At 42.8% G+C, this 12,482-nt stretch overlaps 1 protein-coding gene across 4 annotated transcripts; it reads left to right on the top strand.

Moving 5' to 3' along the window:
• The first annotated feature begins 841 nt into the window (after positions 1-841).
• LOC108884524 (zinc finger protein Aiolos) lies at positions 842-11,786 on the top strand. Of its 4 annotated transcripts, none has more exons than XM_051070878.1 (9): positions 842-894; positions 2,410-2,483; positions 3,399-3,465; positions 3,795-3,905; positions 5,838-6,248; positions 7,642-7,809; positions 8,227-8,343; positions 9,179-9,289; positions 10,643-11,786. In XM_051070878.1, exons 3-9 carry the CDS (start codon positions 3,411-3,413, stop codon positions 11,281-11,283), a joined length of 1,614 nt encoding a protein of 537 aa, XP_050926835.1. In that variant the 5' UTR covers positions 842-894; positions 2,410-2,483; positions 3,399-3,410; the 3' UTR covers positions 11,284-11,786. The 4 variants fall into 4 exon arrangements, with proteins under 4 accessions (XP_050926835.1, XP_050926833.1, XP_018533971.1 ...); XM_051070876.1 differs by lacking the exon at positions 842-894 and adding an exon at positions 2,148-2,261 and having other exon boundaries at positions 8,230-8,343; XM_018678455.2 differs by lacking the exon at positions 842-894 and adding an exon at positions 2,149-2,261.
• Positions 11,787-12,482: the final 696 nt, after the last annotated feature.

Genomic DNA, 12,482 nt, shown 5'->3' with positions numbered 1-12,482 from the left:
TGCCCTCTCACTTGCTCACACACAATACATGTAGTCCCACCCACCCCCACCACCCAACCACTATTATACTCTTCAGTCATGTCTGATTTGTTTCATGTGACAAGCACTCACATATATCGATTTGTTTTTTCTAAGAGTACTTGATACAACATTTTGGTCCATAAAAAAGTAGAAAAACAGGAAACACATCAGAGCTGCTCCACTTTAATTAACCCCAAATGCCCAACACACATGTATGCGCCTCTGGGGCTGACACATTGTCCTAACAGCACACCAACCTCATGCCTGCTCTCTCAACAGGGTTTCAGTGTGTATTTATGTGTGTGCATTTGCATGCATGTGTATGTGTCCAGTGGTCAACCCCCCCCCCACCCCCACCCCACAACCACCCCCCATTATGTCGACCCCCAGATCTCTCTTTCTCTTTTTCTCTCTCTTCCTACTAACTGGAGTGGGCAGCTATAAAAGGCAAATGGACAGTCCAACCCACCCTCCTCACTGCCGCCCTGCCCCCAGTGGTCCTAAAAAAGCTTCCCACTAGTGGAATCGCAGGATAAGTTTTAACAGCGCTGCAAGCCAAGACACTTTATTAAATGTGTGTGTTTCTGATCATGAAAGAGTCTGTAATCAGTGTGCTGCTTCGTTCTTGCTTGCTGTGTGTGCAGATATGTCCTCCACTCAGCCTTTAAGGTTTTGATTCATGGCTTTTATTAGTCGACATCTCTGTTTTTTTTTCTGTGTTCCTTTGCCTCTATTTTGCCATGGAAACCCAGCATGTATTGTAATGCCTTTGTGAGTGTGCTTTCTTTTGTCTTTTTTCTTCAGGCTGGTGGCTGGTTGCCATAGGCGGGCCGTGGGCAGCAGCCAAGCCTTACAAGGCTGTGCACCACTCAGGTGGGTGCTACAGAGAGTGTTGTTAGTTACACGGCACCCAGTTACTCCTCACCCAGTCCCTGTGCAGTAGATGATCAGAAATGTGTAGAGTTAAATGTCTGTGATTGGGAATCTGTTTACAAAGCTTATATAGACAACTACTCAAGTCCACCAGCAGTCCACCAGCAATGCTAAACTTAGATTTATTTATTCTACTATATCTGGTCAGTTTCAAGTCAGTAACATGAATGATGGCCACAAAAACTGTTTCATTATGTGTCATTTAATGAGGTGTTCGACTGTTTGTGCGTGTGTTTTGGGAGTGAGGGCTTGGGGGGGAGGGGGAGAGGGGTACTCAGAGATTGGCAACAGTGATTGGTAATGCTGTTTTGTAGATGTTGGGAGTACTAATGAGTTATATGTGAGTGTGTGTCTGTTGTTTCAAATTTCTTCAACAGTCGTTGTAACTTGTGAATCTTTGAGAGAGACAGAACTATAAGGGATTAGTATATACGTTTCATCCTTTTTCAGTTATGCTTGTATTTGATAGTCAAAGTAGAGAAATGACAAGAAATGAGGGGATTGACAGATGGGTAATGTGATGAAGCAACTCTCTGGACAGAGGCATACAAGGGAAAATGGTTCATGGCTGGTGCATTGAAGAAACACTGTCGTAATCAGGTGCACCGCAGCAACATTAAAACTTTTTTTTCTGTAATCATTCCTCCTGCTCATATTGGACATTAAATGATCCCTCCTACATGCTTCCAGTGGAAGTGGGCTCATTTTACCTTTGGCTGAATTCTAGACCGGGAGCGAGGACTGCAATCTTTGTTACCCGTCACATACATGGAAGCCTGTTAGGATGGAATCTCTTCACAGCCAGTTTGAACAGGAGGAATGATTACAGCCAGCAAAACCTGTTTCTGTGCTCATGTGGTTACCTAACTTTCAAGGCATTCTTGAAAAACTGAACTTTTAACCCCAAATCCACCAGGATGTTCCATCATCCAGTACTCAGCAGCTTGACAGTTTTTTGTAGTAAGCTCCTGAGTTGATTTTTTGATATGCCCTTTAAAACAAATCCCTTAAGTTTAAAATGTGAGTGTAGTAAAAAGTGCTGCAGAACAACTGTGGGCCTTTAAAATGTGTGCAGTTATTTTATTGATTGAGAAGAGTAAATTTGGAATGAAAGGTTGTATAGTTTGGCCACAAGATGGAGTAATAGCTTCTTAAATGGAAAGTCAGGAACCATGTGAACCGTCTGAACTGATATCGAACCATCGCAACCATAGTCAGTTCTTTGTTTCACTTAGAAATGTACAGTGTTGTAGATCCTACACGTTTAGGTTTTGTCAAGGCATGGTTATTCTGTAATCATCAAAATGGTAAGGACTGATCCAAATTACCGGTGTTGCTACTCTGCTGTATGAACACGCTTTGGGTCTTTGTTGCTCCACCTTCAAAATGAGTTCCTGTTCCTTTAAGGGATCTCCAGAATTTACCGTAGTGACGTTGCGTATATTCCATATTCAGAGAAAGTCCAGTGGCGGAGTGTGGAATCTCCTACTGCGAGAGCGGTTCTCCTCTGGGTGCTGAGCAAAACGCAGGTAAGATCACTTTATCATTTCTCAAACTTAGTGTTAACTTCCAACAAAAAGTAAAATCTAAAAAGTACCTTGGAACTAACTAATGTGTAGACATTCGCTTCTCAATTTCATTTTAACCGTAAAGTTTGTTATTGCTTTTTTTTTTTTTTTGGGGGGTCATCACTGAATGTAATGTAAGAGTAGTTACATCTCTCTAAATGATGTAAACTTTTCTAAATAACTTTAGAATTTATACTTTTGTTGTTACACTTGCAATATAAATTTTAAAAGTGTACATGCTTTGGTAAAGTTTTATCAGATTAATAAAAACTGATAGAGGTCCTCTAAACCACCCTTTAAAAAGTGCACAGCTTTATTTTATTTCCAAATTCATTTTCAAACTGTGGCTTCAACTACCGGAGTCTCAGTGGCAGTTGGCGTGGAAAGCTCTTCTACATTGCTCCTATGTACAGACCTGGCAGGAAATACATGTGCAGTGAACATCATCTCTTTCTCATAAGGCTAAATGTAGTGACAGGGTCGAGCAATCAACCGTGGGCTTTTACCCACTTTTTTTGTGCAACTTTTTTTTAATGCTGTCCAACCAACAGGAACAGTGAGATGCAAGTGTTGGTTCTATTTCTTCACATGCTTTGTAGAAATAGTAAGGGGGGCTTTTAATAGTGAGAAGATCAGTAGAAAAGTTATATTCGTCTCAGTGTGTCAAACAAAAAGTCACATCATGAATGTATACAAGAAACCCGCCTTTTTTGTCATGTTAAAATACTCAGTGTTCTCTGTGCCGCTCTGTAAACACATCGTGACAGACCTGGTTTTGAAAAAGCGCCATAAGAAGGAATCTGGCTTGACCTGGTTAAACTTATTTCTGCTCCAAACTATCTCTCATTTATCAAATATTGTGATTCCTCTCCACAGAATCTTTTTTTCATGATGAACACAGACGAACATCCTGAATTTACCTCCTCAGAGGGAGACAGGATGGGTGAGTATCTGATTCCTTGTCTTCAGTGCGAAAGTGTACGTGATCAGGCTGCACACATTTCTCCACAGCTGCCACCACCTCGCCTGAGTGCACATGACTGTAGAGTATTGAAAGCTGAAGGCGTATATATGGAGCAATTTGTGCAGGTTGCAGTTGTCAGCGTCTTAATTACAGCAAGATAAAGAAGTGTCCCTGCACATTACTTGATCATAAAAATGATATTTATATTCCATTATCGTAACAGAGAAGTGTACTAGTTTGAAGTTCTCTGAATTGTTTCATTAAATAATGCAAATTATTTACACATGCACAATGTGTCACTTTTTCAGATGTTTGCAGTGATGTTGCTGATGTGAAGTCACAGGAGGAGGAAGAAGAGAAGGAGGATAGCTCATTCAGTGAGAATGGAACCCAGTGTGCTGAAGGTGTGACGGATTCACGTAAGTGTACCAACACCAACATACACATGCACTATCTTTCCATTACACTTTGCATTTTAGCCATTGTGGTCAAACCAGTTAGCATGGCACAGACACTTTCTTGTCCACAGACGTAAGGAAAGAGTGGGAAGGATGCCAATACAGACCCTGAGGAAAAATACTTTACTGTTGTATAGTAAAGGAACTAAGATAAAGTTCTAATTTTTAATGTGGCTACAGTGTATTTCTGTTTTTATATCTGAAGGATTTTCATATATCGGAGTGTGGTAGAATTTTCTCAACCTACAGGGAGGAAGAGGAGGAGGGTTTTCTTCAGCAGTGATTAAATATGATCCACTAGAGAGGGCAAACATATAATGGACAGGAGTGTGTAGTAAGAGCCATTTTAATATCAACCAACGGATTAGACAGAAAAAGGTCATTGGATCTTGGGTGCTCTAGTTGTCCTGAGTCTGTTCTGAGTTGTGCCAAGGTATGGTTAAAGGTGTCTTTTCTGTGTCTCCTGCGCTGGTGGTCATTGTGTTATGTGCAAAGTGATTCTTAATTCGATATAATCGGCTTTCATCACTGCTCGGGTATAACTTGAGTGCCGGGTTTGGCGAGTTCTGGTTTGACCCCTCACTGCAGTGTCATGCACTGTATGATAAAACTTATATCTTGATTATATAATGTGATACCTTAAGTAATAATGGTCATTTCATCATAGAAACTCTGCTGTGTGAGCTAACATCAAGCATGGAGGGTTTGCACAACTGTGGCTACCTTGAGAGTGGAAATTATTTTACTCAGCCCTGCAGTTTTTGTCACGTAAAAAAACATGGTGTTACAGACAGCTCTCCTATTTCTGACTGCCACCCATCTGCCCCGCTGGGTGCACTTCCTAAAGCCCTGCTCTGCATCTGATGCACAGCCTGCGGTTCACTGCTCTGAGACCCTGGACTCTATATCGGGCCTCTCGGAGCTCTGTGTGTGCAAAGTTTCCATAGCACCTCAGAGCGCTTTCCACAATACAAGGCGCTGCTCTTCAGCTCATCACCAGTCACCGCCAAGACCACATGTGGTTTCTGGATGGAACTGAATACACTGGGGGTTGGTTGACACTTAGCAAAAGGCTAGGTGAGAGGTCCTGCAAACCAGACCTAGGGACTCTGCATGTCAACAGATGTGGTGTTGAGAAGTATACATAAAGCTGGGCAGATCCTGGATGATGTGGAAGTTTGACCTACAGCAGGTGCAGACTTGTAGCCAGGAAAAAGGTCGAGAGAAAACAACTGGATAAATTTGCATGCTGTAGAAATGAAGAAGAATTTGCACTGTGCTAGCTGCTGCAGATGAACATTTTATTTATGATGTTTTTCATGACAGGACAGATAAAGAATCAATCTGAAATCTCTTTTTAAAAGCAGACGAGGAATTGGTGTTGTCTGTCTGAGGCGCCTGCTGCGTCTCTCCCCTGCCCTGGTTCTGGTTTCTGTGTATTCAGAGGAAATGCCTTCCCCTTATCTCAAGCACACATCTTCTGAATCTCTTTGTGACACTATGCACTGGCCCAAATTAAGCTACCCACACTTTGGAGATGCGCTAGTGCTAATATCAAACTATCAACTATAAATACAAATGTAGAAGTGAAAATATGACAGCCTTCACATTCTGGTTGGAATGGAGTCTCATCAAACTTATTTGGCCCCTTATTTGGTAGTGAAAGATTTGTTTCAAGGGGCTCAACAACCTGTACAGCATTACGACTTCCTCTGTCCTTTGACCCTCAAATTGGACACACTCCCTGAATAAACCTTTTAAGTGGGAAAAACTGTTCAGATGTATTCCTCCATATGTGTTTTTTAATAACATGTTTCCATCATTTTACTGTATATAGATCAAATGTTTCTCCAAATATATTCTCTGCTTCTCCTTTCCTTCCTTCCTGCTTAGGTGTGATAAAGACTGAGGCAGAAGAAATGGAAGATAATGAGCAGTATCTCAAGGCTGAAAAAGAAAGAGATATTGTGCCAAAAGAGGAAGCAGAGGGGGCCAGTGAGGACGGGATGGAGGAAGGATTTGACGAGGAAAGGACAGAGGAGGACGATGATGAGGAGAGGGACGGGGAGGCGGATGAAGAGGGAGATGCCCTGAACGAGCCACAGGACCTGTCGCTGGCGGACTACTCGCGTTACGAAAGCGCTGCCCTGCCAGACACCCACGCAGCAGCGGCCGCAGAAGGGACTTGTGTGTCTGGAGCCGTTACGCCCCGCATCCAGGCAACAGGCAAGCTCAACTGTGACATCTGTGGCCTGTCCTGCGTCAGCATCAACGTACTGCTGGTTCACAAACGCAGCCACACGGGTAAGCACAGGAACACAGCCAAAACACCTGACCACAAATACAACAGTTGTGCAATGATCACACTGTTGATAGCATTGGGAGATAGTGCCTTGTATTGACAAGGTCAAGATGTTTGATTGAGTAACTATGATTAACAACACGCGAGTCTGCATCATATATGACGCACATATCCTAACCGGTGCTATAGTGACATTAAGAGGTTGTGAAATACCCTTTATTGTCATCTAAATATAAAGCACATGCAGTAACTTTGTGATTTAATCACAGTAACAGATAGGCCAACACATCATAGGGCTTCCATAGTCATTATATTGACCTGAATTGTGCAATTCTTGAAATTACTCTTTCTACCTGCTTAGAGCAGATTAACAGTATGTATGTTCGTCCCATGCACATGAAGAACCTAATTTCTGTTGTGGTCAGCATGTTGTCTAACATGAAGTACAACTTGACTTCTCTATGAAGAAATATAGAGTTGTGAACCACACATGCACACATCATGTATTTGAAGAAAACGGAATTACAAACGTTACAGTACAAAAGCTGTCAAAGAATTAAGGTAATGAGTTCTGCATTTAAAGTGAGGAACATTTGACACATGATGATTCTCTCTGTCTCTCTCATTCCTTCCATCAAGCTACAGTGTGACTATCTAACAAAGCAGACTTTAAGAAATGAAGATATTATATTGTATTATATCGAGGTTAGATTACTCCCTGTAATAACCATGATCATTTACCCAGCAGTGGGAATGCATCACTGTCATCTGGCCGGTCCTGTTGAATTCAACATGACAAGCTGTGATTATTGGTTTTAGTGTTAAAACACATTTTTGTTTCATACTTTTTTTTTGAACTGATGAGAAGCATTGAATTGTTGAATATGAAACTCATTAGGCTGTGTTTTCAACATGGGAAGTCAACTGCACAATATGCTTGGTATTTGTGTGGTTTGAGTCATGAGAACATTGTTTCTAGGTTTCTGACAATCAAAGTGGATGTTGCGTTGTTCCCTTTTCAAAGATGGTGAATGATTCTATGTTTTTTGCAAATTCATTCTACTAGGAACAAAACAAGGGTTGATGGCTAAAGTAAATCATAAAAAACCTGTTATTTTTTAAAAAATATCAATATCAGAGCTAATCATAAAATGTACACTCATGAAGCTGTGAACACCACACCAATGTGTTGTTCATCAGTAATCTACAGCTGAACTAATTATCACAGTAAATCTGCAACACAAGATAATTTACAATGGTCAAACTGTCATGTGAAATCAAACTATGTTGTGTGATCATTGAGTTACAAAGTGAATGTCATATTATAATGTGAAATGTGCAGAATTGTTATCATGGTGTGTTTGCTTTTTTTGTTTTTGTTTTTTTCACACTCAGGCGAGAGGCCATTCCACTGCACTCAGTGTGGGGCCTCCTTCACCCAGAAGGGAAACCTGCTTCGCCACATCAAACTGCACTCCGGGGAGAAGCCTTTCAAATGCCCCATGTGCAGCTACGCCTGCCGCCGACGTGACGCTCTGAGCGGGCACCTGCGCACCCATTCTGGTACCAGTCAGCCACATACACGCTCATTCACTCACATGTGTAGCTGATGAGCACTGATACTGTATGCACCTGTGTACAGTATCGTTGTTAGTTGGTTTCTCACTCCTCCAAGTCGGTTTCTCACTCCCTGTGAATCTGAATACATGAGGTCTGCTGAGCTGACATGGCTTTTCCAGTAACACCCTGCCATGCACTCTCATACGGTTACACACATTACATATGACATCTTACTCATTCACCTCTGGACTTACTCACTCACTTTCAGTTCACATGTTTTACCTGCAGGCACGCCACTCCAATGTGCACATCATCAGTTTTGTATAAAAACCACGTACTTAAGGAAATAAGACTCGCTGTACCATATAGATGTTGTTGATGTTTCATGTCTTAGTGATTAACTGAAACTCCTGCTCACAGTAGAGAAGCCCTTCAAGTGCAACCACTGCAGTCGCAGCTACAAGCAGCGTAGCTCTTTAGAAGAACACAGAGAGAGGTGCCATGTGTACATTCAGAGCAAAGGTCCCACTGAGAGAGGTGAGCAGCCATCACACACTCAATCTCCTCTCACCGCCACTTTCTGACACTTGTTCACATGAAACACAAAAACATCTTCAAAACACCACCATCTTCACAGGACGCACAAAGACACAGTTCACACATGCACGTATAGTTGTTAATCAGACCACCACACAGTCTACATAAACACATTTGTGCATACACAGCAGGCACACAGTTAAAGCTGTTATTGCTAACAGATCCTGTTTTTATAGCCTCATTAAATTAATGAGCTTATGGCTCTTACCCCATCATTACAGCTTAAATAGGTTATGGCTGCTGTGGTGTGGAGTCACAGCACTATGAAGACCGCTTCTCATGTCTGTAGCAGCAAAGGGGAAGCCAGATATGTAGGGCAAATGGTTCAGCCCAGCCACACACAGAATTACACCCTCTATGTCTAACCACCCCCCAAAAGTGCCTTTACATATTGGCAGGACAGTTGCACGGTTGCATGACACAGACAATGCTCTGTTTCTGTGGTCACCAAATGTCGTAAGTTTATGCCTGATAGTGCCGTGGTGGTGAGGAAGTACATCCTCATCCTGTGGTCTCCACTCCTGCACTGGTGAAGTAAAAAAGCACCAGGAAGTGAGGTCAAAGGAGCTTCTGATCTCAAATTAATATCTTGTTCCTCCCAGTGTGTCTCTGCTTCAAACAGCTGGGGTTTTTTTTACTTCACATTACAACCTCAAAGGCTTTGACAGGTGGGCAGCTGCTGCTCACTGATACTTCACTCATGATACTGCTTGATCAAGAAGAGGTCTTCATTTCCTTTTTGCACTTATTCTCTCACTGTCTTGCTGTCAACCAGAGGACAGCCACACATCCAGGACTCAGATGGGTACTGAACGTGCTCTGCTGCTTGACAGGCTCGCTAGCAACGTAGCCAAACGGAAGAGTTCAATGCCACAGAAGTTCACTGGTAAGAGCAGCTAAACTCACAACAAAGACACACAGGGGCTGAGCAGAGGCTCTGACCTCCAGTAGATCAAAGAGACTTGTGTGGGAACTTTAAAGCAGCTTACAGCAGTACTTTAGATTTAATCAAAAAAATTATGAATGCCTGCATTTTTGATTAATAGTTCTACATAAATACAACTTGCTATTTTTATGTTAATAGCCTACCTATTTACTGATATCTGTATTTTCTAATTAAAGAGCTTCTACAGCTATAACATGCTGCTGTCTTTTTGAAATGTGTATAACATTTGTGCTTTTTGCTGGCATTTATGCTTTACAATACAGAATTCATGATTTGTAGATTATTTCAAGTTGTCTGTCTGAGCTACTTGTTTGTCCTTCTGTCTTTGCTGGCTTCCATCTCTTGTCAAACAGGAATTGAGGGCAGAACACCTGCCTCATACCTGCACATACCACAGAGTGCCCTCTACTGCCCTAAATTCTCTGCCAGAATTGTGTCATAGGTGGGTATTGGTAAACATGCATGGTTAAATAAATGAGAGTGAAAAAGAGAAACACATTGAACAACACTTGAAACTTCTCAGTTTAATTACTCACTTTGTATGTTTTGATTCAAACGCAGATAATTTGCCTGAGTGATGAATGATCAAAACATTTTCAGTAAATGGCTGATTTGGCATAGTGATTTCCCAAACTTTATGGGCGTTCACACTCAACACAACAATTTTCAATAGTTGGCTCTCACCTTTCTGGTTAAGCCCAACTAACATTGGGTTGTAGTTTCGCAATAAAGCCTCAAGCTGCTCGCAAAACGAGGCTGTATGGGCAAAAACCCTCCTACGTCTCTCCTATCAGGTCGACAAATGAAGTGAGATCTTTCAATATGACAACCACAGGGGGAAAAAGAGAAGTAATGTCTGCAACCGCAGAGAGAGAACAGGCGGGAGGCGAGAAACGTGAGCAGGTGCCTCTATGTCTATACTGTGGTGCAGCTGCACTACAGGCCTTCGTCTGCGTTGTCTGCTTCCTCTCAACCCTCTGTCCTCCTCCCAAGTTCAGCTGCTGGCTCAGGATGCTCTGATGCCTTATAATGGCTTTTGTCCTGTGAACCTGGTGTGTTCCAGTTCATGGCATAGATTTTCCCCTCTGTTGCCTTGGGGGTGCAATTCTTTCTCACTGACCCCTTAGAGTCCTTTAAAGGTCTCTATTAGATTTTTCTCCATCTGTAAGCAATAATTGCCTTAACTGCTGCTTTGCTGCCTGTGCTGTTTCTTTGGCCATGCTGTGGATGAAGTATGTAAAACCTCCCCCTGTTGAGTCTTGAGTGCACTTTGTCCTTGTGTTACTGGTGTAGGCGACAACGGTGTCTGCCTGGACCTGAGCTTTAACAGGGAGCTGGTCCACCGATCTGATGTCAAGGACCCTCCTCCAGGATCCCCAGGGCCAGAGGGCCACCATCAGCAACAACAAATCCTCGCAGGCCCAGAGGGTGACCCAGCTCCCTCCCACAGACCCTACCCCATCCCGTTAAGTCGCAATGACATCAACCCTATGGGCCTCACCAACGGCCATAAGATGGGCATGTCGCTGCTGGGTCTCCCTCATGCTGCTCAGCCACCCCTTGGCATGGACTCATTCCACACTGACAGCTCCCAGATGTCCCAGCCCATCATGTACAGCTTAGGGCACCTGCTGGGGGGGCTGAACCACCAGAACGGCGTCCCTCACCCACACGCCCAGCCCATCCCCTTGTCGCCGTTGGAGGCTTTGCGAGTGGTGCGGGCTGACGGGGAGGGAGGGACCCTGCCTGGGGCTGTGTACCCCTGCAGCCACTGCAGGGTGATTTTCCTGGACTATGTCATGTTCACCATTCACATGGGGTGCCATGGCTTCCGCGACCCGCTCGAGTGCAACGTGTGTGGCCACCGCAGCCGGGACCGTTACGAGTTCTCTTCCCACATAGCCCGAGGCGAGCACCGCCTAGAATTGAAGTAGCTTTCATTCATGCTGTTGTTCATGCTTACATACACACACACATATGCTCAGACAGATAACACTGTATGAGCACATACACAGATTTACTCATATAAGTAGCTGGTAGTATCAGAAATGAAAGCATGAAGTAGCAGCTATCTCTCTCTGTGTCTTTTGTGTGTGTCTTTGAGTGTGTGTGTGTGTGTGTGCAAGAGAGAGAGCTTGAGAGAGACGTTATAGGAGTGTGACGGGTGTTGGAGTGTTCTTAGTCATACTGTACTCATCTGAAAAGATGGCCTGTAAAGTGTTTATGCGGGAGTAATTCTACTTCCTTTTCATACATACATTTGTACTTAATGATCCCTGCTGAAGCCGCTGTTTATAATATATAGGAGTATGCCATATATACATTTAAATGTTCTACAAAGTAGCATAAATGAATGCATTTATCGTGTATCTGCTGTTGGTTTTCCTGTTATCTGTCTAAATTTGTAAAAATAAAAGAGACTTTTTTTTTTCCTTCATCACACATAGACCTGCATGTATCTCTGAAAAACACTTACCAATTCAAGACTGCAGAAAAAAAATCCTATTATCTACAAGGTCACATGTCTCCTTTTAGGCTGTGGTTTACTGCACTTCACGGCTTCAAAAGACATCACTTCGCTCTGCACCATGTGCTGGTTTCTCACTCCTGAATATTATACTCATATAGTGCTCCCACTTGTTAGAAATGGCTCACAGTTGTGCAGAGACATTTTTGTCACACTACATAGATATAGTGGAGGTATTTGTGGGACCTAGAAAGCTCAAAACTACAGAACATGTAGTAATGACAGATGTAAAGAGGATTTAAATAAAAGTCAGAGTAGGTCAAAATGAAATATAAGGTGCTGTTGATCATCTAAAGATCAACGTGACAGCAAGTTAAAGCTGTTACATGATTGTCTTCTAATTTAGGATTTAGATCTCACTGTTTCTTCCCCCACATGCTGAGGAAATACATGCCAGTGGATCAGAAGTGTCTTCACACCAGCATCCATCTGCTGGGGAAAGAGTGGTACTGCGTTGCGTGACAGTGAATTAATCTTGATGTGTTTTCCTTGTGCACTGTGCCCAAAGTGGTTTCTACAATCTGCAAGGAGTTTCAAGCAAAAAAAAGAACAGCTTAACATCGTTATTATTTCTTTAAGTAAATGAGTGCTCAATGAGATAATTTG

The sequence above is a fragment of the Lates calcarifer genome, linkage group LG5 (assembly GCF_001640805.2).
Source record: "Lates calcarifer isolate ASB-BC8 linkage group LG5, TLL_Latcal_v3, whole genome shotgun sequence".
In the NCBI taxonomy this organism is placed as follows: Eukaryota; Metazoa; Chordata; class Actinopteri; family Centropomidae; genus Lates; species Lates calcarifer.
The sequence above is the reverse complement of the archived record's forward strand: the minus strand, read 5'-3'. Positions and strand labels throughout refer to the sequence as shown.